We start from the raw sequence: 24,697 nt of genomic DNA, 5'->3' as shown, positions 1-24,697 counted from the left end.
TCAGTGTCTACAGATTGAAACCTGCTTCTTTTAATTGGCTGCATCTTCATTCATTCAATGGATATTAAGTTTCCTGCTGCTTTGGACTTATTCATATCTAGGTATGTCTTTCCTCATGTTTGCAAGTAGGGCCTTGTAGGGTCAAGCCCTGTAGGTGGATTTTGGGGTCACTTGCCCTTGGAAGAGTTGCCCAGATTTGGTGCTTTAGTGTACCAGGAGCAGTGCCAGACCAGGGCCCCCAAGTCTGCATGACCAAGGGGAGGGGCTGGGATTCACCCAGAGAGTGGGGCCTGGCCATAGGAGCCCAGGGTGACTTCATGGTCCTTAAATACTACTAGAAAGGGCAGAGTGTGGCAGCAGCTGCTCTGGATCTTCTCTCAGGACAGCACTAGAGAATGGAGCTTAGGTTATGGCAGGTGAGTGAGGCGAGGCTGGGTTAGGATTCCTGTGGCTGGGATTTTTTGCTGAGACAGGCATTGATCTGTCACTGATGACAGTAATAGTGACTGATTCCATTTATTAAGCCCTTGTTACAATTACTACTACCTCCATTATCGTGGAATCCTAGAAGCAGGGGAGGATTTTCATCCTTAATTTATGCCCAGTTTTCCAGTGGAGCTCCTGAGGCCGGGTGGAGGCAAGAACTGGGGTGGGGAGGCAGGAGGTTAGGAATCCCACACCAACACAGTTCTCCAGGCTCTGCTGCCTGCCAGCTGTGACCTAGAGCAGTTCCAGGAGAGTGCACTGGGCTGGCTGCCAGGCCTTCCACGTGGGTTATGTCATCCCACCCTTGGGATATGTCAGGATGCCATTGGACAGATGAGGAAACTAAGGCCCAAGGTCATACAGCTGGAGAAGGGTCTTTTTAGTTTCCAGAAGCCATCACTCTAACTCCATCCCTGCTGGATGACCCCAGAGCGATCTCTTCCTTCTGGCCACTGGGATGTTAAACCATGCGAGACAGAGGAAGCTTCTGATGCTGACTGGTTTGGAAGCAAGATTTTCACTGCAGGGGTGGTGGTGGGGGTGGAGGGGGACTCCCAGTGTCTCCTCTCCTTTACTCTAGTGTGACTCTCACGCTGTCTCTATGCATCAGCCTGTTTTGCTTCCTTCCAGCACTTACCACCAGCTCCTGCTGCCCTGTCTTCTCACTGGTGTGCAGAGTTGTTTGCCTCTCACCCTCAGCTCTCAGGAAGGGCTTGGCCTTCATGTTCACCTCTGGGCCCCCTGTCCCCACCTTGGCATGGAGCAGGGTGTGCCTGGGTGAGTTTAGGAAGGCACCTGTCTTCAGTTGGGAAGGGGTGGGGGTCTTTCTTTTTCTCACCTACTCCTTTGCCGTGGAATGTTTTTCTCTGGAAGGTATGCAGGCTGTTTTTTTGGCAGTAGGAGGTGATTTATTTGGACAAGCCTTTCACATCTCTCCCCCCACAGGTCTGCCAAGATAAATAGCCTTAATTATTCCTCTGTTTGGTGGCAGTAATAATGTCCCACTAGAGAGGCAAAGGCTTGAGATGTAGCCTTTTTGTTCCCCCCTGAGCTGGTGACTGTGTTTCGGTCTCATCCTCAACCTCCTCTGTCTTGTGCAAGGTTGGAAGGTTCCACAGGAGGAAAAAGCTTAACTCCAGGCTGTCCAACTGTCCCCCTTCTGCTAGGTCCCTCTGACACAGGTCTGCCCAGCCTGGGGTGCAGACAACCCTTACTTTTTCACTGCTTTCTAGAAATAAGGAGGAAGGGAAGGAGGGCAGAACAACAGGGAGCATTACTGTGTTGCTGCCCACCATCTCCTAGTAGTGGAGGGGCCCCCAGCTAAAGCCATACTTGTGGGCAGGGACAGACTGGCTTTGGACTTGGGTCCCTGGGCTTCCATACCCTCTGTCTCTTGTGCTTAGGAGAAGAGTCAGGGCCTGGGGACACCATTCAGATCAGCATCCTAGCCATGTACAGAGCCTGAGTCCATACTTCACAGATTGGTCAGGTGGATGGGCAAGGCCCACATCAAATGAGGAGTCACCATGCAATTAGAGCTTATCCAGAAAGTGCTGGAGCACCTCTTGGTGGAGGTGCCAAAGAGGCAGGGGAAGAGGGGAGGGTGTTCCTGGCTAAGGAGCCTCAGAGGCTAGAAATAACTTCTGCCAGTGGTCTGGGGGCACTGAGCGAATGGCAAAACCAGTGTGACTGCAGGAGGGACAAGGCACTGCACTGAGGCTGCAGATGCTGGCAGGGGATATGACCCTGTGTGGGGTTAGAACTTGTTCTGGAAGGCTCTGGAAAGCCATGGAGAACTGTTTTTGTTTTGCTTTTCATTTGTTTGTTTGTTTGGTATCAAAGCAAAGAAAACCCCGGTGCTCAACCACTGAGCCACATCCCCAGTCCTTTTTTATTTTGAGACAGAATCTTGCTAAGTTGCTTAGGGCCTCGCTAAGTTGCTGAGGCTGGATTTAAACTTGGATTTCTCCTGCATCAGCCTCTCAAGTCATGGGGATTGCAAGGCACGCACCACCACACCCGGCTCATTTTTGTTTAGGAGATGGCATCTCACTGTGTTGCCCAGGCTGGTCTCCTGGGCAGTGATCCTCTTACCTCTGCCTCACAAGTAGCAGGGGCTATAGGAATGCACTAGCGGGAGGGGTGTTAAACAGAGGAGAGAGCCAAGCAAATGGGCTGTGTTAGATACTGTGTGACTTGTAGGGTGGACCAGGAGATGACTAGGGCTTGGGGTGTTCCCTTGTACTATATGGTCCAAGTGCCCCAAGACAGGTCTCTTTGTTTGTTGAAGCCCCTCTGGGTATCAAGCCCTGGGGCAGGTCCAGGGCATGCCAGTGAATGGTATAGGTAGGCCTCCGGTTAGCCACAACCAGTTTCCTTTCTCTTCAGCTTTTTTTTTTTTTTTTTTTTTTTTTTTTTGTGTGTGTGTGTGTTTAAAGTTCTGAACTATGGAGCCCCCTATATCTCAGGGTTCCCAGATTCTTCTGTGGTGGATCCCATGGTGCTGCCCTGGGGAGCCAACAAGGAAAGGGCCTGCAGGGTAGGGAGCAGTAGCCTGAGTCCTGCTGGAGCTACCCTCTTGCCAGCTGCTTTAGCCCCTCCACCTCTAGCCCCAGCACCTTCCACCTGTCTCACAGCATGTGGACACTCCTGGGGCTGCTCATGCCTGTGGAAGCAGCTAGGTTCTTGTCCAGGAGCCCTCCAGAGCCTCCTGGGACCCGCAGCAGCTTGCCCATACATCAGCCTGTCCTGTGCGGAGGCCTGTCAGTGGCCTCCCTGGCCAGTGTGCCCCTTTCCTACCCTTCGTATGCTCCTTCCTCTCACTGGAGGATTTGTACCCAGTCTGCTCCCCAGGCTGGGTCAGGTGTACCTCTAGGCTCTCATAGTACACATGAGCCCCTCACCTGGGGATACTTGTCACTTTGCCACCTGGCTATCCTTAACTCCTCTGGGAATGGGAAGCATGTCCTCTTGCCCAATGCCTGGTGAACAAATGAAGGAGGGGGCTCAGCTCCTAGTTTCTGCACCTGTAATTCCAGACATGGTGACCTTGCATGGTTTTGTAGATTGTTTACTGGCACATAGCCATGTTCCCTCATTTACTTATTTTCTGCCGCAAGGCCGAATTGAGTCACTGGAGCAGAGATCATACTGCCCACAAAGGCAAAAATATTTATTGTCTGGTCCTTTATAGGGAACATTGGCCTAGTCCTGCACCAGGGTGCACAGAGAACTCATAGGGCACAGGGGTTAGAAGCAGGGACCCTTGAGCAACAGCCTCAGCCCCCTCTTGGTATATGACCTTGAGTAAGAGACTTCACCTTTCTAAGCACTCTAGTGAGGTGAGGGGGAAACAAGGGGCCCTATGAAAAGCTAAACAGAGCCTGGCCTCTGCTAAGGATTGTCACTTGTTTTTTAGCCCCAGATCTCAGTCTCAGCAAGGTGTGAAGGGGCTTGAGGCCTCATGCTAGAAATTGGGTGTTTATGACATGGGACCAGGGGTCTTGCTTCCTGGGGAGCAAGGCAGGATCCCTCAAAGGTGGGGTGGTTTTCCTACCCATTAGGAATCTGCTTGAGCAGTACTTGCCTTATGGAGCTGTCGCCTGCCATTTTGGCCCCAAAACTTCAATAGGACAGGCTGTTGTGCAGTAGATGAGCAAGTAGTGCCAGGCTAGACCTGGGGGTAGGACGGCAGACTTTGGGGGGGCGGGGGCTGCAGCATTATTCATCCTCAGTCTGGTTTGATTCCTCGTGCTCCTTTTTCCATTCCTCCCTAGAGAGGCTGCCCAGACAGGGCCTCTTCACAGCTGTGGCCCACCCCCTCCTTTTATTTATGGGAAGAGAAATCCCGGCTCTGACCTGGTTGTGGTTGGCTGGAACCCAGCACAACCACCCCACCTGAGAGATCCCACTGAGTCATCCCTAACACCCCTAATTGCCCCTACCTCTCTAGCCCGTGTGCAAATAATCCAGTTTGTGTGACAACTGTGGGGCCTTCTGGATTGGTTTCTAGAAGCTGACACAGAAGACCTTTTCAACTTTAGGGCCCTTGAGGCCCTGTTCCTTCCATGTTTCACACTGTGATGGCTGAATGGCCAGTCAGTGGGAGGGCAGTTGACAACCTTGCAGTGTACCAGGAGTTTCCTGAGGAACAGAGCCTAGGTGTGTGTGTGTGTATCTTAACTCCACTGCCAGATCCAGACCCCTAAAGCTTCCAGGCCCTAAAGCCTGTGGGGAGGAGAGGTGCCCTTGCAGGATGTCTTTGCCCTGGGGCCCATCCAGGAGGCAGGGGGGTCTTCTCTGGCCACAGGTGTTCCTTGGCCATTGGCTGAGTATCAGCCCAGGAATGCAGTTGTCCAGAGGGGGGGAAAAGGAGAAGGAGGGGCAGTTTGTTCATATGGCTTTTTGGAGCTGGAGGATTGTGTGGAGCCCTCGGGAAGGGGTGCAGTGGGGAGAGGCTGGGTGAGCGAGGGGACAAATCATGTAGGATCCTGACTTCCAGTTCAGGAGCTCAGGTGTCTCCTAAAGGAAAGTCACCCCACCCCTACAGTGCTGGGACCTTGAACCCAAGACCTCAAGCACGCCTGGCAAGTGCTGTACCACTGAGTTCCATCCCCCAATCCCCTCCCCCACTAAAATTTTAAAAAGCAGGGAGGGACACAGTTGAGCGTTGGTTTGTCAGATATTTTCCTGGTGCCTCTTGTGTGTCAGAGACTGGCTTGTGGTCCAGCTGTGACTTGTCAGGAAATGCTGGCATGGGCTTTAGCTGCTGCTGCTATGAGGAGACAGGTCCTCTCTCCCTCAGTCCAGACTTCCCTGGCCTAAGCCCAGCTCCTATTGCTGGCCAAAGCCAAGCGTCCTTTAGCCGCAGGTACTGTGGTCGCCTGCCTGGCGCCAGGTTGCAGAGGGGCACCTAGGACAACCGGTTAGGTTGCCAGGTTGCCTCATAAACAGAGGCTCTCCCTGGGTCTCCTTACTGTCAGCTAGGCACAGCTGGCAGATGAGATTTATCTTCACCTCAGGAGAGGCATTTATAAGGCACCATGCCAAGATCCCTTCCTTGGACCCACTTAGAGCTGAATTTGGAAGCACCTTGTCTTGGGTCTGCTGTGGCTATAGTGGGACCAGAGCCGGCAGTGGCTGATCCATACCCTCTTCCATTCTGCTTATGGGAGGGAGTGTGGCAGGGCCCGGAGTGTGGGGAGCCCTTCTCCTAGCCCTTTCCATTGCTCAGGCTACATAACAGCAACCTAGAGCAAGGGCCTGTGAGTACCTGTGGGCTCTTGAGTCCAGTCACAGATCTGGAATCTTCAATTGGTAACATTTCTCTTCTTCTATGGAAGTAGAACTCCCATAACCTAAAATGAACCTCCCTCCCTCCCTCTCTTCCTTTGCTTTCTTTTTTTTCTTTTATTCGTTTATGTACTGGGGCTTGAACTCTGGGGCAGGAATGCTGTGACACATCTCCAACACGTTTTTTCATTTTGAGGCAGTCTTGCTAAGTTGCTGGGGGTCTTGCTAGGTTACCCCAGGCTGTTTGAATTTGCAATCCTCCTGCTTCAGCCTCTGGAATCTCTGGGATTACAGACTTCTGTCTCCACACCTGGCTAAAATAAACCATTTTAAAGTGTACAATTCAGTGGCATTTAGTGTATTCACAGTGTTGTGTAACTGTGACCTGTGTCTAGCTGCCAAACATTTTCATGCATTTCAAACATTTTCCTCCAAAAGGAAACCCCACACCCGTTAAGCACTTGCTCCCCATTCCTGCCTTCTTGCAGTGCCTAGCAACCCCAGTCTGCTTTCTGTCTCTATGAATTTCCTTGTTGTGACCTTGTTGTGATCTTCTTTCACTGAGCATAATATTTTTAAGATTCTTCCAGGTTGTAGCAGGTCTCAACACTTGGTCAAGTTATAGTCTATTTTATTCTTTAAGTGGCTGTGAATAATATGCTTGTATTTTTTTTTTTTTTGGTACCGTGGATTGAACTCAGGCACTTCACTACTGAGCCACTGAGCCACTGAGCCACATCACCGTGCCTGGCTTGTTTGTTTGTTTTGTAGTGTTGGGAAATCAAACCTAGGGCCTTACATATGGTAGGCAAGGGTTCTACCACTAAGCTATATACCCTCAGAACCCAAGTGTTTGTAAATTTGATATAATCCAATTTACATCTTTTCCTTTCATTGCTCATTTTGATTTCCTTTCATTTTGATTTATGTGTTAGGTTTTTTTTTTTTTTTTTTGGTGTGTGTGTGTGTGTGTGAGATTTTCATAGAATACCTGAGAAAAACAACATAAAGGAGGAAAGATTTACTTTGGTTTATTTTTTCAGAGGTTTCAGTCTGGGTCATCTGGCTTCATTGCTTTGGGCCTGAGGCATGATGGAGGAAAGCCGTTCACTTCATGGCAGCCAGGAAGCAGAGAGAATAAGGGGACAAGATATGCCCTGGAAAGACATGCCCCCAGTGACCTCCTTCTTCCCACTAGGCCCCTTCCTCTATAGTTTCTGCCACCTTCCTATAGTTCATTCGATTACTAACCTCTCAATGGATTAATCCATTGATCAGATGAGAGTCCTTGTGATCCATTCACTCCCCAAAAGCCCTCCCTATAAATATTACCGCGTTAGGGATCAAGCCTTAAAGATATAATGAGCCTTTGGGCTTCCAGGTCCAAACTACAGCAGTTTCATACCCAGGACTCCACTGCTAAATTGAAGGCCATAAAGATTTACTCCTGTGTTTTTTTTCTAACAGTGTTAATAGTTTTAGCTCTTATATTTAGGTTATTGATGCATTTTGAGGTTTTCTTTGTTTTCCCCCAGTGCTAGGAATCAAACTCAGGGCCTTGTATGTGCTAGGTAAGTGCTCTATCACTGATATAAATCCTGAGCTCGTTAGTTTTTGGTATGGCATGAGGTAAGGATCCAGTGTCATTTTTTCCCAAGTGGATACCCTGTTGTCAGAGCACCCTTTGTTGATGAAACTTCTTTCTCCTTTAAATGTTCTTGGCACCCTGATCTAAAATCAACTGGCCGTAAGTGGAAGGAGTTTAAGTCTATTCCACTGATTTATGTGTGTTCTTTTGCAAGTAGTACACTGATTACTGTACCTTTGTGTAGTGTGTTTTGAAATTGGAAAGTGTCAATTCTGCAACTTTGTTATTGTTTTTCAACATTATTTTGGCTACTGGGGGTGATTAGAAACATTTTTTCCCCCAATACCAGGGATTAAACCCAAAGCCTCACTAGTGCTAGACAACCACTTTAACACTGGGCCACATTCCCAGCCCTTTTAGTTTTATTTTAGACAGGGTCTCACAGGGCTGGCCTTGAACCTGGTGATCTTCCTGCCTCAGTCCCCCTTGTAGCTGGGATTACAGGCATGTGCTACTGTACCCCATTTGGAAACATTTTCTTTGACAACACCAGCACTCTGTAAATTTAGTTATTATTGATGAGCCATTTGAAAGCAAGCTGCAAGACATCACACAAATTCACTCTAAACACTTCTGCATGTATCTTCTAATAAGGGCATTCCTCTGAAAACCACAGTGCCATTGTCATATCCAGATAATTTCAGACTGTTGCACATACAGTCCATGCTTGCATTTCCACAGTGGTTGTTTACAGTTTTTTTTTGCAGGGGTGGGTACCAGGAATTGAACTCAGGGGCACTCAACTACAGAATCACATCCCCAGCCCTATTTTTTATTTTATTAGAGACAGTATTTCACTGAGTTACTTAGCACCTCCTCGTTGCTGAGGCTGGCCTTGAACTCGTGATCCTCCTGTCTCAACCTCCAGAGCTGCTGGGATTCAGGCGTGCGCCACCGTGCCTGGTTACCTATAGGTTTTTAAAGAACCTTTTGCTCGGCCCCAGTTCAGGATCCACTTGGCATTTTTTATCCTCCACTCTTGAGTCTCCTTCACTCGGAATAGCCCCCAGCAGTTTTTCTCTCTCTTGACATGGGTTGTTTGGGGATACCAGACTGGTTCTCTTGCAGACTGTGCCACGATCTGACATACTCTGTTGTCCCCTTGTGATGGTACAATACTACACAGGCACTGGCTATCCTGCTACAACATGGCAGGAATACAGTGTCATTCGATTGGTCAGTTCTGCTCCTGAAGACACTGAGTTTCATCCTTTGGCCAAGGTGGGGGCACACTGCTCATTTGTAGAATGGTAGCAGTGTTGATGGACATGGAATGTGGTGCTTCCTCTGTGCTGCACCCTCTAAGGACACATAATAACCCCACCCCATCAGCCCCATTTGACAGATGAGAAAATTGAGGCTTTGAGAAGCTAAGTGATCTGCCCGTATCACACTAAGAGGTGTGGGTGGGGCATAAACCCAGGAGGTCTGGCTCCACAATGACTCACAATGACTATACCACAGCCTGAAAGGGTTCAGCAGGGTGGGCAGAGCATTTCCAGGCTGATGGCTGTGAAGGTATTGAAGGCCAGTGACCCCTCAGGATCTGAATGAAAACTCTCTTGGTCAGCTGAGTCCAGGGCACCCTGCCAGGTTTTAATGACCCCATAACCTTGCTCTCGTTGTGCCTTACTATGTCTTCTCATGGAGGAGCCCCTGCCAAGTGGCCGTCAGCCCTCACGGGGTCAGGATGCTTCCCTTGGTACCCAGGCCCTTCCCCTGTGGATGCCTGCTTCTTCTCCCACTTGACACAGTCCTGGAGGACACAGGCTGTGTTCTCCTTCCTGATTGGGTCCAGCTCATCCTCACTGTGGGCTAGACTGGCAGGGCACCTGGCAGCACTTCCAGGTTGGGAAGACAGAGTGGGAAGGTGGCAGGGACACAAAATCAAACAAAGGAAGCCCACAGGGTGTTGTTGCTCATACCAGCTTCTCTCTCTTGCAGATGAAGATGTGTGTGTGTTTAAGTGCTCAGTGTCCCGAGAGACAGAGTGCAGCCGCGTGGGCAAGCAGTCCTTCATCATCACCCTGGGCTGCAACAGTGTTCTCATCCAGTTCGCCACACCGAGCGGTACGTGTCCATGCCATGGTGGGTGGGGGGCCTGGAGTCCAGTGAAATAGTGGTCTGTCCATCCCAGCCAGTGTTCCACCACTGTCAAAAATAATTCCAGCTTGGTGCTACATCTCAGTCCCCTTGTATGACTATATTCCAAAGTGGTTCTTTCAGTTCTAGCTGGGATTTTTAAAATTGTAAAATATACATAACAAAAATTGATCATTTTAACCCTTTTTAAATATGTAGGTCAGCGGCATTAAGTACATTTACATTGTTGTGTAACTATGACTATTATGTCTCCAGAATTTTCTCATCTTTCCAAACTATTTTTGTTGTTGTTGTTCTTTTTTAGGAGTTGGGGTCTCACTATGTTGCCCTGGCTGGCCCCAAACTCCTGGGCTCAAATGATCCTCTTCTCTAAGACTCCTAAGTACCTGCGACTACAAGATGCACCATTGTGCCCAGCTTCACACTGTGTATTTCATTTATTTAATTTTTTAAAAAAATATTTTTATTTTTAAAAAATATATGTTTAGTTGTTGATAGACCTTTATTTTATTTTTTTTTATGTGGTTCTAAGAATTGAACCCAGTGCTTCACACATGCTAGGCAAGTGCTCTACCACTAAGCTTACCACCCAGCCCCTATTTATTTATTTGTTTTTATGTGCTGCTGAGGATTGAACTCAGTACCTCACACGTGCGAGGCAAGCGCTCTACCACTGAGCTACCACTCCCAGCCCCTATTTATTTATTTATTTGTTTGTTTGTTTTGGTACCAGGGATTGAACTCAGGGGCATTTTAACCATGGATCCACATCCCCAGCCCTTTTCTTTTTTATTTTGGACAAGGTCTCGCTAAGTTGCTTAGGGCCTCACTAAGTTGCTTAGGGCCTTGCTATGTTGCTGAGGCTGGCTTTGAACTCACAATCCTCCTGCCTCAGCCTTATGAGCTGCTGGGATTTCAGGAATGTGCCACACACCTGGCTGTATTTTATTTTATTTTTAGTTGTAGATGGACCCAATACCTTTATTTTGTTTATTTATTTATTTTTATGTGGTGCTGAGGATCGAACCCAGTACCTTACACATGCTAGGCAGTACCTCACACTGAGCCACAACCCCAGCCCATGTATTTAAATTTTTTTAAGAAATGGTTTTATAAATCAAGTACAATGGTGCATGCCTGTAATTTCAGTGACTTGGGAAGTTGAGGCAGGAGGATGGCTAGTTCAAGGGCAGCATCTACAACTTAACGAGACCTGTATCAAAATTAAAAAGGCTGGGGATTTATATAGTTCAGTGGTAAAGTGTTCCTGGATTCAATCCCAGTACCTCCAAAAAAAGATGTTTTATAAATATGTTCTCTCTTGTATTTTTTTGTTTGATAAAATTTAGTGGTAATTTTTCTACTTCTGTATCAATAACTTTTGTTTGTAGATATATTTATTTATTTAGATGGGACTGGGGCTAGAACCCAGGCCCTCATGCAGGCTAGGCAAGTGCTCTGCCACTACACTTGATACATTCATTTTAAAGGACTACAGAACATCACACCCAGGGAGGGAGGGTGGTGACAGGTTCTCTACTGTGCTTCTCTGGGTCCACGGAATTTATCTACTTTATTGGACATCAAAGTGGTGTCTCTTGTGCCAACTGCCACATGTAGACACTGCCATCAGCTCCTGGGTGGATGTGGGGATGCTTGCTGGAGATGTGACACTGAGGTCAGTGGCCTATGCCTTTGAAAACTTCACCAAGCTGCTTTCTTGATAGGAAATGCCCAGATCCATTCTCGGTGCTGGCAACCCCGCTATCTCCTCATGGTGGTCACCAAGTGGTATTTTTAGTTGACTTGCTCCTTTTTCTTTTTTTAATTTTGTGTGTGGTGCTGAGGATCAAACCCAGGGCCTCACACATGCTAGGCAAGCATTGTACCACTGAGCTATATTCCCAGCCATTTTTATATATATATATATATATTTTTTTTTTTTTTAGAGGATTTTTTTTTTTTTTTTTTATTTATTTTTTAGTTTTCGGCGGACACAACATCTCCGTTCGTATGTGATGCTGAGAATCGAACCAGGGCCGCACGCATGCCAAGTCGAGCGTGCTGCCGCTTGAGCCACATCCCCAGCCCCATTTTTATATTTTATTTTGAAACAGGGTCTTGCTCAAGTTGGCCTTTTAACTTGTGATCCTCCTGTTTTAGCCTCCCAAGTAACTTGAGATTCCAGGTGTGTGTGCCTGTGCCAGGCTCTTCTTTTCTTTTACACTTGTACATTATTCAGGTAGAAAAGAAATCATCAAATCACAGTTCAAGGTACAAAAGTCAGATGGTGGAGCCAGGTGGAGTGGCACACACCTGTGATCCCAGTAATGGGGAAGACTGATGCCGGAAGATTGTAAGTTTAATAAGGCAGCTTAGGCAACTTAGCAAGACCCTGTCTCAAAATTTAAAAAAATTAAAAAGGCTGGGAATGTGACTTAGTGGTAGAGCACCACTGGGTTCAATTCCTATACAAAAAAAAATATGTCATGCATCCTGACAGAAAGTCAGCCATGGCTCATTCAGAACCCCTCAAATGGCTGAGTGCACAGCCTTCTGGGATGGGTTGTTTGCAACCCCCTTGTGACTTAGCTTCCCCATTTCAGATTTCTGTTCTTTCTACAACATCCTGAAAACCTGTCGGGGGCACACCCTGGAACGGTCGGTATTCAGCGAGCGGACGGAGGAGTCCTCAGCTGTGCAGTACTTTCAGGTAGGTTGGCGCCCATTCTGGGCCAGGCCACCTCTGCTGAGTGGCCCTGTCCTATCTTTCTGAACCATGGGAAGCAATGTAGCACAGGGCAAGCCCCTGAGTGTTCACATACTGGCTCTGTCCCCTACTAGCCATGTAATCTTGGGCAGGTATCCTCTGTTTGCTGGGCCTCAGTTTCCTCATCTGTGAGGCCTGAGAGGATTGCTGGAAGGATCTGAGTGTGCGTGAACCCCAGGTTCCCAGGTGTTTTGAATAATGATAGAATGCTTGCAATGTCCTAAAACCTCTGTGTGATCAAGGCACAGTCTAAGTATCGTTGGGTTTTTTTGTTTGTTTGATGTTTTGTTTTTTTAGATATTTTTTTAGTTGTAGTTGGACATAGTGCCTTTATTTTATTTATTTTTATGTGGTGTTGAGGATTGAACCCAGCACCCTGCACATGCTAGACGAGTGCTCTACTGCTGAGCCACAACCCTAGCTCCCAGTCTAAGTATCTATACATGCCCAGAAACACTCAGACCCTCCCAACAACTAGAGGAGGTAAGTGCTATTATTGTCCCCATTTTACAAATGAGAAAACTGAGGCTCAGAGAGGTTAAGTAAGTTATTCTTATGCCACAGAGCCAAGATGAGAAGCCAGGTCTGACTGATGCCAAAGCCTGAGGCCTTGCCCAGGTGCCACACTGCCTTCCTGTTGTCTCACAGAGAGACACTGCACCTCATCTGCCTAGCACTCTGAGCTCTAGCATTCTGTTCCACCTGCTCCTCTTCTTTGGAGTCCCTAAGATGGGGCACATGGCCCCTGATATCAGAACCCTCCCAGGCACATCTTGCAGTTTTCTGGGTAGCTCCCAAGTCTATTGTGTCCTTTTGCCATGGTGATGGTGATGGTGTCCTTCCTGGGGGCTTCCCTTTGGGCCCCTCCCCGTCTTTCTGGAGCATCTGGCGGGTATCAGCAGGTCCAGGCCAGCTGAGGGTATACAGCCTCCTAGAGGAAGTTTATGCCTGAAAGGGCCTGTCACTCTGTCACAAGGCTGGCCAGGGCCTTGACCATCTATCATGCTATGTGCCCTTTGTCATTGGTATATCTCTATTCCAGTTTTATGGCTACCTGTCACAGCAGCAGAACATGATGCAGGACTATGTGCGGACAGGCACTTACCAGCGTGCAATCCTGCAGAACCACACTGACTTCAAGGACAAGGTGAGTGGCTGCTGACCTCTACTTCCTCTGGGCGAGATAGTGTGTGAAGCAGAAGGGAGGCTGGTGGGTGCCTACACAGGCTGAGAGGAGCAGTAGCCTGTCTCCCTCTCCATATGTCCGTTTCCTCGGGCCCTAGGCCCACCTCCCTATTTATATTGCCTCTAATTTTTCTTTATTTATTATTTTTAGCTTAATAATTTTATCTTAAATTTTTTTCGATTATAAAAGTGAAATCAAATGTATAAATACAATACATATGTACAGTATTGGCATGAAAGGCCTCTATCATCTCCCTTCAAACTGTTTAGGGTCTCTTTTTCCAAGTTGGATGTGGTGGCATATACCTGTCATCCCAGTGACTTGGGAGGCTAAGGCAGGAGGATACCAAGTTCAAGGCCAACTTGGGCAACTTAGACCCTGTCTCAAAATCAAAAAGAAGGGCTGGGGTTGTGGCTTAGTGGTAAAGCACTTGCCTAGCACATGTGAGACTCTGAATTCGATCCTCAACACCACATAAAAATAAATAAAATAAAGGTATTATGTCCATGTACAACTAAAAATAAAAAAAGTAATAATAAAAAAAAAAAAAAGAAAAGGGGCTGGGGATGTAGCCCCATGGTAGAGTGACACCTGGATTCAATCCCCAAGACCCCCCCCACACACACACAAGAGTTCTTCTGAAATGTTCCTCATACATGTATCAACATGTATTTTAGAATTATTTCAGCCTTTTTTCTTTTTAATTCAAATTGTAATCTACCTACTGCTAGAAAACTTTTTTATTGCTTAATGATATGGCTTAAAACATTCTATCCCCTCCCCCTTTATTCAGGTATGATTGACAAATAAAACTGTATATGCTGGGCTGGGGTGTGGCTCAGTGGTGAGTGCTTGCCTAGCATATGTGAGGCTCTGAGTTCATTCCCAGCACACGGGGGGATAAGTTGTATATGCCTAAAGTGATGTTTTAAGATACATATCCATAGCTGGGTGTGGCTTAGTCCCCATAAGTTGGGGACTAAGTCCTTAGACCCCTCTGCACCTCCACACACACACTTAGTCCGATCATCTTGGGAGTCTGAGGCAGGAGGATCACAAGTTCAAAGCCAGCCTCAGCAACTTAGTGAGACCCTGACTCAAATATAAAAAAGGGCTGGGTATGTGGCTCAATGGTTAAGTGCCCCCGTGTTCAATCCCCAGTATCAAAAAACAAAAAACAAAAACCCTATTCATTATAAAATGATGACTATAGTCAAGCTAATTAACATCCATCACCTCACCTAGTTAATTTTTTTTGGCAGGGGAGTACTGGGGAATGAACTGAGGGTTGCTCAGCTACTCAACCACTGATCCATATCCCCAGCCCTATGTTGTATTTTATTTAGAGATAGGGTCTCACCGAGTTGCTTAGTGCCTCACCAAGGCTGAGGCTGGTTTTGAACTTGTGTTCCTCCCGTCTCAGCCTCCTGAGCTGCTCACCTAGTTACTTTTTAAAAATAGTGATGTGGGGCTGGGGCTATATAGCTCAGTGGCAGAATGCTTGCCTAGCATGCGTGAGGCACTGGGTTCGATCCTCAGCAGCACCACATAAAAATAAACAAATAAAATAAAGATATTCTTTCTATCTAAACCACACACACACAAAAAAAATTTTTAAAGAAATAGTGATGTGTAAGAAAAACAGTGCCTTTTTTTGTTTGTTTGGTTTTCACTCACACACCGTAAACAACTGGATTCCCCCACCAGCAAGCTAGCCATTTTGCTGCAGCAGATACCAGCTGGGTGTCCTCTATTCCGGTTCATTTGTTATCACTCTTACCAGGAGATAGCCTTAGACCCCATAAGTTGGGGGCTAAGTCCTTAGACCCCTCTGCACCTCCACGCACACTTAAATGCTAGTTTGCTAGTTACCAGCGCATGGTGGATTTCCCTGTGTTTGTGAGGGACTGGCTCTAAATTAGGCTCCCACTCAGTGTTCAGTTAATCTTCTTGAGCCGATCACAGACCTCAGGGAAACACATTTGTTGGTGTGGTATAGAGGATTACAGAAGATACAAATGAAAAACTTCATGGGGCGAGGTGTGTAGGAAATTCCAGGAAGCTCATGAGTTCAACTGTCTAGAAGATTTCTGAACCCAGTCCTTCTGGGTGTTAGTGGAGACTTCATTGCATATCTAATGCTGAGAGACTGGCTGCGGAAACCCAGCCAGTCCTGTCCAGATTCTTCTTGGCCTCTCTGTCAGCATTATTCCCCCCAGGGTACCCTCAGAGGGTCTGGACCCTCTGAATTGAGGAGTGTCTTATGACTGACTGTTGAACAAGGGTGGTTCAGTTTCTTTAGGGCTAGCTCCAGAGCAGACAGACTGGGGAAGAGTAGAGGTTCTTTGACCCATCACAGGGAAGAGAAATTCTCATTTTATGGCCTGCCTTGCTGGAAAAAGGGATTCGAAGCCAGGAACTTCGGATGAAAACCAAGATGTATATATCAAAATATCACAAGTGAAAACTTGTACAATCTACTTTCTGAGCCAGATCCAAGTGCACTGAACTGTCCATTAACTAATGCCACTATGCTGCACTTCAGGTCCCTAGAACTCCTTGGGACGTGCTCTTTAGGCACAAAGATTTAATTGAGATTGATCTTGTCACTTTCCTAGCTCCCCCCCACCCAGCCCTTTTTTTTTCTCTAGTGCTGGGGCTTGAACGCAGGGCCTTGTGCATGCTATGCGAGTGATCTACCACTATGTTACAACCATTTTTCTTCCCCCAGTACATTATTCAATAAACTACACGAAATCATCAATACTTTGTTATAAAATAGGCTTTGTGTTAGATGATTGTGCCCAGTTGTAGACTTAGAAGTATTCTGAGTATTTAAGGTTAGGTAGGCTAAGCTGGGATGTATAGTGGGACAGGTGTATTAAATGCATTTCCCATTTAAAGGGACAGAACCCCTTCATTAGTTGAAGAACACCTGTGTATTTCACAGTGGAAACATGCTTTCTTCTCATCCCATACCCAGCATTTTTCCCCCTTTTTTTTTTAGGTGTAGATGGACAATTTATCTATCTATCTATCTATCTATCTATCTATCTATCTATCTATCTATGTATTTGTGGTGCTGAGGATAAAACCAAGTGCCTCAAACATGCTAGGCAGGCGCTCTACCACTGAGCCCCAGCCTCTTTGTTCCCTTTTGAGTCAGTTGGAACCCTTTGTTTTCCCCTCAGCATGTCTTGTGCTTTCCTCCTGGATCTGTGTGGATCTACCTCATCTGCATCTTTGTCATGCCTCCTGAAATTGCCAGCCATCCCCTAGGACACTGGGCCTGGATCCCAGGAAGGAATCATCCTGATGGGGCAGCCATCACAGACTGCTGGCTTCTCGATGAGCCATTCTGAGTGTTTTCCTAGTTGCTGGCCTGAGCTGTGCTAAAGCAGTGCTTGGGGCCTTGAAAGTCCATGCATTTTTTGGTGATATCCCTTCTGACTCTCCCAGGACTGAGATCCATTTGTTGGTTCCTCCAGGGCTCCAGGAGGCACCAAGGTTCTCCCCTGGGCACTTTCTCTGGGTCCATCACCATGCCAAGTGTATTTTTCCCCAGGAAACTTACACATCACCTCAGAAACATAAGTCCTTATTCTACTCAGGCAGAAGCAGCCACAAAAATCAAGAATACCCTGGCATGGACTCTGCCAAGAGTCAGTGTGTGGGACATTGGGAGAACCCATTGGGCTGTAGCGCTCAGGACTTGATCTGCCCCCACCAATGAACTGGCTGCTTCTTGGGGCCGGAGTCAGCGTGGAGCCAGGAGATGCTACCTCCAGTACTCCCAGGCCCTTTCCCTTCCCACAAGGGCTGCAAAGGTCTCAGAGGTTACTGTTAGTGCTGCCCAGGTTTCCAGGGAGGCCCACGGCCTAGGGGTTGGGACAGGCACACAGACTGTAAGTAGGTCCATGACCTAGATGGCTCCCTGAGTGGGAGCCTCTGGAGTCTTCTCCCAGAAGCCTAGACCATGGCTCCTTCAGCCACCTTTAGCTCTAATTTCATTTGTACTCAGAGCCTGTGAAGGGCAGATACTCATAGTGAGGGCAGATCTGGTGTAAGTTCTGGCTCTACCCATCAACATCTCCGAACAGGTAATTGTGCCTCTCTGTGCCCCATGACTGGACACAGGGAGTGAGTTCTGGTGACATGCACCTTTCGTCCAGTAGCTAACCTCTGCTTCTTACCAGATTGTTCTTTATTCCTTTTTTTTTTTTTTTTTTTAAGATAGAGTCTTTCTAAGTTGCTCAGGCTGGCCTTGAACTTTTGAGTCTCCTGCCTCAGTCTTCTGGATAGTTGGGATTATAGGCCTGTGCCTATATTTAAAAATATATTTCAGTTGGGCTCAGTGGCACATACCTGTAACCCCAGCCCAGAAGGCTGAGGCAGGAGGATGAAAAGTTTAAAGCTAGCCTGAGCAACTTAGCAAGACCCTTTCTCAAGATAAAATATAATAAGGAGGGCTGGGGTTGTGGCTCAGCGGTAGAGCGCTTGCCTAGCACGTGCGAGGCCCTGGGTTTGATCTTCAGCCCCACATAAAAATAAATAAATAACATAAAGGTATTTGGGTACATTACAACTAAAAAATTAAAATATTTTAAAAAATATATAATAAGGAAAGACAGTAGAATGAATTGGATATCACTTTCCTACGTTCATTTATGAATGCATGCCCAGTGTAACTCCACCTCATGTACAATCATGAGAAAGGGAAGGTATATTCCATGTATGTTTAGTATTAAAGCTAACAAGAACAAATAAAGTAAAAAGGGTTGGGGATGTGGCTCAATGGTTGAGTGCCCCTGGGTTTAATCCCTGGTACCAAAAAAAAATAATAATAATAATAATTAAAGTGACACATAGTAATTGCATATTCGTGGGTGCAGCGTTGCATTTCAGTACATGTTATAATATATGATTAGGTCAGTGTGACTGGCATGTCCACCACCTCAGACATGTGTCATTTCTTCAGATCGTTCTTGATGTTGGATGTGGCTCTGGGATCCTGTCATTTTTCGCTGCCCAAGCTGGAGCCAGGAAAATCTATGCAGTGGAGGCGAGCACCATGGCCCAGCATGCTGAGGTCAGTGTCCCCTGGTATCCTGGCTACACCCCATGGTTAGCCTTCATCTCTGCCTGCTAGGAACTCTCAGGAGACCTGACCCCTGGGTCCAGAGGACCTGAGGATATATCCCTTCTGTGCTTTGTCCTTAAGACCAGGTGGTTGTGGATGGGAGGGGCTTGCTGGGCCTGAGGTAGTCTTTCCTCCATGAAACTAGTCATCCATCCAAAGGCTGGTTTGGGGCCTACAGAGGCTGGATGGCTTCATGCTTCTGGGGCTGGGCCATGAAGTCACATAGACCCTGGTGGAACTTCTGAGACACATACCTGGACTACTCTAGTTGAGCACCAACCTCCACCCACTGGAGAGAAAGATACCTTCTAGATCCTTATAGAGCTGTTCTGTGGAGATGGAAGCAAGCATGTGTTTCTACTCCTCCTTCCCATTTCTTGTGCAAATGGAGACACACCATCGCCTTGCTCCTTTCTTTACCTTTTAGAGTAGATCTGGGATTGTTTTTGTCCTTATGGAATTAACGTTCTTGCTCTTTGTATAGCTGCAGAGCATCACTGTGTGTGGGCAGACTGCTATATAGGAACCCACATTTGGTCTCTTGTGCCGTTGACTCTTCCCCATCTTTTCATCATAAATATGGTCACACTGAGCCCTTTTAAACACACATCACTTTTCCTATGTATGATTGTGTCCAGAGGACAAATTCCTGGTGCTGGAGTCACTGGATTGGGGGATGTCCAATTCCTGCTTTGATGGCTGTTGCAAAGTTGACTCATCCACATCTCTACACCCACTAGCACCTGTGTTCACAGCGTATGGGGGAGGACCAGGGATGCTGCAACCCCGAGAGAGGTCTGGGCTTCAGTAAGCTCTTAAGTGGTCATTGCTGTGGTTAGGATGCTGAGAGGCGTTGGGTAATTGTATATGGACAGAGGCCCTCCTTTGAGAAGGGACCCAATGAGGGCACTAGGCAGGTGGGTGCAGGGAACCCCAAGTGACCCTTCCTGCCTGCCTGCCCACAGGTTTTGGTGAAGAGTAACAACCTGACCGACCGTATCATTGTCATACCTGGCAAGGTAGAGGAGGTCTCCCTCCCTGAACAAGTGGACATCATCATCTCAGAGCCCATGGGCTACATGCTCTTTAATGAGCGCATGCTCGAGAGCTACCTCCATGCCAAGAAGTACCTGAAGCCCAGCGGTGAGTGTCTCCTCCTACATACAGGGAGAGCAGGGCCAGACCAGGTGCCTGCAGCTGTGAACTGTATGGCCAGCCACCATGCAGGGGCTTTTCTGGCCCAGACACCAGGGTTGTATCCACCAAACCAAGTATTTTGCCCCCTGTCAAGCTCCCTGGCTGCTATACAGTTTGCCCATAGATGGCTCAGTTCCATGCTTGCCAGTGTCAGTGGCCTAGGATGTAGGGCATCTTGATCTTTGCCCTGCTTCCTACCCCAATCTTGCCCCTGCTGACTGAGGCTTTGGGAGTCCTGTGTCCCATAGAAAGCCAGGCATCCACTTGCTCACCAACCCTACTGGGCTTAGAGGGATCCCCTCGGGCTCCTTGAGAGTGTCTGGCACCTCCACCACCTGCATCTTGTACAATAGGACTACTTCTTTCTGGGAGCAGGGGTTGGGACAGGCACACAGACTGTAACTTGGTCCTGTAGTTGGTGGTTCTCTAAGGGGCTTCAGTCCTAGGCCTGGAAACATTCCTCTGGGCAGATGCCCTGACAAGCCCTGCTCTCCTCAGAGCCTGGGAAGTGAACAGACATGCATGTGTGCAAGTGAGGATGAATGGGTACATGTGTACGTGTATGAAGGCATGTAGGCACCTGCCTGGGAGTGAGTGGAAGAGGTGGCTCTCTGGTGAGCCCATCTGTCACCACCTGTGTTCCTGGACTGGCCTGTCTGTGCCTCTGTGTACAAGCTTCGGGGTCACTGGGCAGCTCTTTATATCAATGTGTCTGTATTGGGTTCTGTTCATTGCCCTGAGCACCTGAAGTGTATGTCCATTTCTCTATTGGGTATCCATGTCTGAATGTTTCCACAGGCAGGGAGTTGTGCAGGAGTGTGTAGAACATAGGCAAGGGCCTTGGCCAGGGCAGCAGCCATGGATGGAGCATGGGAAGCAGTCAGACTGCCCTGTGGGCAGGGCTTGGTGGGTTTGCAGGGGGAAATTCCTACTTGAGTCTCTTCCTTGGGGCCTGCCATGAGTTGCACTTCCAGAGGCAGCTAAAACAGCTGTGTTTTCTGCCCCAGGTGTGAGTGTGGAACTCCAGGCTGCCCCAGTGATTGTCCCAGTCCTACTTTCCTTCCATTCTGCCCTGCTGGTGGCCAAGTTTGCATTGGGGTGGGAACAGGCCCCAGCAAAAGGAACTACTCCCCTGCTCAACATGAGGCCAGGGGCCAGCCTACAGAAATGAACCTTCCAAGCCAAGTTCCATGGTTCATATCTGTAACACCAGCAGCTCGGGAGGCTCAGACATTAGATTCTCGAGTTCAAAGCCATCCTCAGCAATGGCAAGGCAATTAGCAACTCAGTGAGACCCTGTCTGTAAATAAAATACAAAATAGGGTGAGGATGTGGCTCAGTGGTTGAGTGCCCCTGGGTTCAATCCCAGGTACTACCCTCCCCCACACCCTCAAAAAAAAAAAGGAAAAAGAAGAAAAGAAGAAGATGAAGAAATGGGCCTTCCATCCACATCAGAAACTTCTTTGAAGCTGGTGGGTGCTGTGAACACACCTGTAATCCCAACTACTAAGGAAGATAAGGCAGGAAATTCTAAGTTCAAGGCTAGCCTTGGAAACTTAGTGAGACCCTGTCTAAAAACAAAAATAAAAAGGCTAGGGATGTAACTCAGTGGTATAGTGTTCTGGGCTCCAATCCCTAGTACTGGGGTGGTGGAAGGGGAGGGAATCTCCTTTGAGCTATGGTTGTAGCTCAGTGATAGCTTCCCTAGCATGGATTTCACCCCTACCACTGCAACAATAACAACAAAACCTCTTTTGAGGATTATAGGCAACCCTCCCCCAGCCATATGCTTACTGGCCTGCAAGAGCCAGAGGTGCCTTCCAGGCTAGGGCACCTTCCCATGATGCTTCAGTCCTCTGGGGCAGGTGGTCTAGCCTATGGCCCGTGAGCTAGAGCTGTGGGCCTCTGTCCCCTGCTGAGCATTGCTAGCCTGCTGGAGGCTATTGTGGAGGCACCTCGGCTCATCCCTCCCTCCCTCCCTCCCTCCTCCCCCTGCATGAAAGGGTAGACTGAAGCCCACATCTGGAGGCCAGGTGCTCTCCCAGAGCAGGAACAGCCTCTGGAACCCTGGCTTTCCCTGCGGCTGGTCCTGACTCATCTGTTTGTTGAATCACAGATGAGGGCCATATGCCAACCAGGATGGCGAAGTTGTCCACCCTGTCTGCCTGGTGTCTACCAGAGCCTGGGCAATACTGGTGGTGCGGATGAAGCTGAACCTAGACCCAACCTGGGGCCACCCTCATTCTGGCCAGAGTGACCCTGCTTGACTTCCCTGCCAGCTGTGCATACTCAGCATGTGTGCATGTGACTGCCTGAGAGGCACTGCTGGCTGCATCCCAGCCACTCCTGCTCATTATGAGGCTCTGACTGGTCCTTTCCTGTCCTCTAGCCCAAGTAATGGGACATAAGGACAGGCAAACCAGCTACCTCTTAGGGTTTGTGCAGGCCAATGGCTTCCCCAGCACTCAGCACACAACAAGCATTTGGGAAAGGTGAACTGTTAGTAGATTGATTGATCCTTGGTGTGCTGATTTACTGATTTTACATATTGTGATTTTTGAATTGATACATAGATCCATGGTTCAAAAATCAAGAGTATAAAAGAAAAGAACCTCCTACCCCTCAGTCTGGATGCAGTGAGATGGTACAGGTCAAGCACTCCTCCGTGGCCACTGACAGAGTGGGCACTCTACACTGTGTGTCACATGAATGCATGAATGAATGAACAAGCAGCTGGAAAGGCCAGGGTTGGGGTTCTTGGGGCCCTTTGGAAGCTCTGCCTGGCCCTGTGGGATGTGCCACCCTGACACCAGCACCCCTCCCTGCCCCCCACTCCCAGGAAACATGTTCCCCACCATTGGTGACGTCCACCTCGCACCCTTCACGGATGAACAGCTCTACATGGAGCAGTTCACCAAGGCCAACTTCTGGTGAGTGCGCCCTGGGTGTCCCGCCCGGGCCCCACGGCCTGCCTGCTCGGGGATAACCCCCAGCCCCCAGGTGGCCCCACCTTTCCTCTTTTTCTCCTCATCCTCAGTAGGACCTGAAGAGCTTGGGCTCGACAAGGGCCAGCTGGGAGAGAAGGCAGTGCTATCTCACCTGCCTCTCCTGCTGCTGGTGACCTTGCCGGTGGGGGTGGGGGCTTTCTGCAGGTACCAGCCATCATTTCACGGAGTAGACCTGTCAGCCCTCCGAGGCGCTGCTGTGGATGAATATTTCCGCCAGCCTGTAGTGGTAAGTAGGGGACACGGAATGCTATGGCATTACTACTGGGCATGGCCCCTCTGGAGTGACTGAGGGGCATGGGCTTCATCATCAGGCCTTGTTCAGGCTGTGTAGTACTACTGCCCCTCTTAGGCTCACTTCTGCCCAACACAGAACTCTCAGAGATATTGAAGCTACAGACACACTCAGTACATAGCATGCAGAGGACATGGGGACTGGTAAATTGATCCTTGGTGAGCTGATTTGTACTAATGGATTTTACTTGCTGAGATTTGTAAATTGATACATAGGTCCATAGTTCAGAAATAAAGAGTATAACAGAAAAAAGCCTCCTAATCTGTTCCCAGCTGCAGTTCCCCTTCCTGCAGGCAAACTATTTCTTCTTGTCCTTCCAAAGGCTTAACACCTAGATGTGCATGTTAAATTATATTTTTGAAACTTTTTTCCACTCATAAAATATAGCTTAGTCAACAATACTATTCTGTCTTAATTTCTTTATGGTCAGAAAACATACAATGTACATTTCAGTCCTTTGAAATTTGCTGACACTTGCTCTAAGTCCAGTATGTGATCTCTCTTGGTTAATGTTCTATGTGCACTTGAAAAAAATCTATGCTGATCACTTGCTGAGTAGTGTTATACTCATGCCACTTAGGTCACATTTGTCGTCATGTTGGTCAAATCTCTATTACTTTTGTTACTTTTTTTCACTAGCCTTGAATTTGTCATCCTCCTGCCTCAGACTCTCCAGCAGATGGGATTACAGGTGTGCACCACCACACCCAGCTTGATACTGATTTTTTTTTTAAATCTGCTTTTCCTATGTATAACTAATCGTGGAATTGGTTTTCTTCCCCCATTTCATTATATTTATTTTTGCTTTATATATTTTGACATTATGTTGTTAGGTTCATAACTAATAGTATGAATTAGCATGAGCCCTAGTTTAGGATTATTATCTTCCTGTTGGATAGATCTTTTTTTCATTATGAAATATCTTTTTATCTGTATTACTATTTCTTGTCTTAAAGTTTTTTGTTTTTGTTTTTTTTCCCCTGACAGTACTTCTCTGATAGTACCAGTTCAGATACACTTGCTTTCTTTTGATTAATCTTTATACAATATAACTTTTTCTGTTCTTCTACTTTAAACCTGTTTGTATCTTTTCTATTTAACCTTAGTTTCTAGGAAGCAGCATGTAGTTGATTTTTTTTTTTTTTTTTTAATTTGAATGTTAGACCATTTACATCTAATTTAATGCAGACCTCCATACAGTTTATTTTACTGTTCTGTCCCCTCAATGTCTTTCACTTTTGGGGGGAATATTCTTGGACAGCATCTTTTTGACATTCTTTCTGTCTTTGGGATTCTGATCATGTGTACAGTAGATCTCTTTGCCATGTCTCAGGTGATTCTTTTACATTACTTTATGTGTGTGTGCTACAGATTGGGCCTAGCCACATCCCCAGCCTTTTTTTTTTTTTCTTTGTAGATGAACACAATATGTGATTTATTTATTTTTATGTGGTGCTGAGGATCCAACCCAGTGCCTTACACATGCTAGGCAAGCGCTCTACCACTGAGCAACCCCAGCATACCCAGCCTTTTTAACTTTTTGAGACAGGGTCTCCCAAAGTTGCCCATGCTGGC

At 47.5% G+C, this 24,697-nt stretch overlaps 1 protein-coding gene across 4 annotated transcripts in view; it reads left to right on the top strand.

Moving 5' to 3' along the window:
• The window catches only part of Carm1 (coactivator associated arginine methyltransferase 1), a 46,133-nt gene that overhangs the window by 15,943 nt on the left and 5,493 nt on the right, over nucleotides 1–24,697 (top strand). For all 4 annotated transcript variants that reach the window (XM_046436545.1, XM_046436543.1, XM_046436544.1 and 1 more), the window contains exons 2-8: nucleotides 9,371–9,496; nucleotides 12,136–12,242; nucleotides 13,342–13,446; nucleotides 18,464–18,574; nucleotides 19,591–19,768; nucleotides 22,662–22,752; nucleotides 22,975–23,056. In XM_046436545.1, the coding sequence (XP_046292501.1) occupies nucleotides 9,371–9,496; nucleotides 12,136–12,242; nucleotides 13,342–13,446; nucleotides 18,464–18,574; nucleotides 19,591–19,768; nucleotides 22,662–22,752; nucleotides 22,975–23,056 (800 nt within the window). The remainder of the gene's footprint in view (nucleotides 1–9,370; nucleotides 9,497–12,135; nucleotides 12,243–13,341; nucleotides 13,447–18,463; nucleotides 18,575–19,590; nucleotides 19,769–22,661; nucleotides 22,753–22,974; nucleotides 23,057–24,697) is intronic.

This window comes from Marmota monax, unplaced genomic scaffold (assembly GCF_021218885.2).
Source record: "Marmota monax isolate L192 unplaced genomic scaffold, Marmota_monax_Labrador192_F-V1.1 WCK01_AAM20220418_F8-fsc00021, whole genome shotgun sequence".
In the NCBI taxonomy this organism is placed as follows: Eukaryota; Metazoa; Chordata; class Mammalia; order Rodentia; family Sciuridae; genus Marmota; species Marmota monax.
This window is presented reverse-complemented; position numbering and strand designations above follow the sequence as displayed.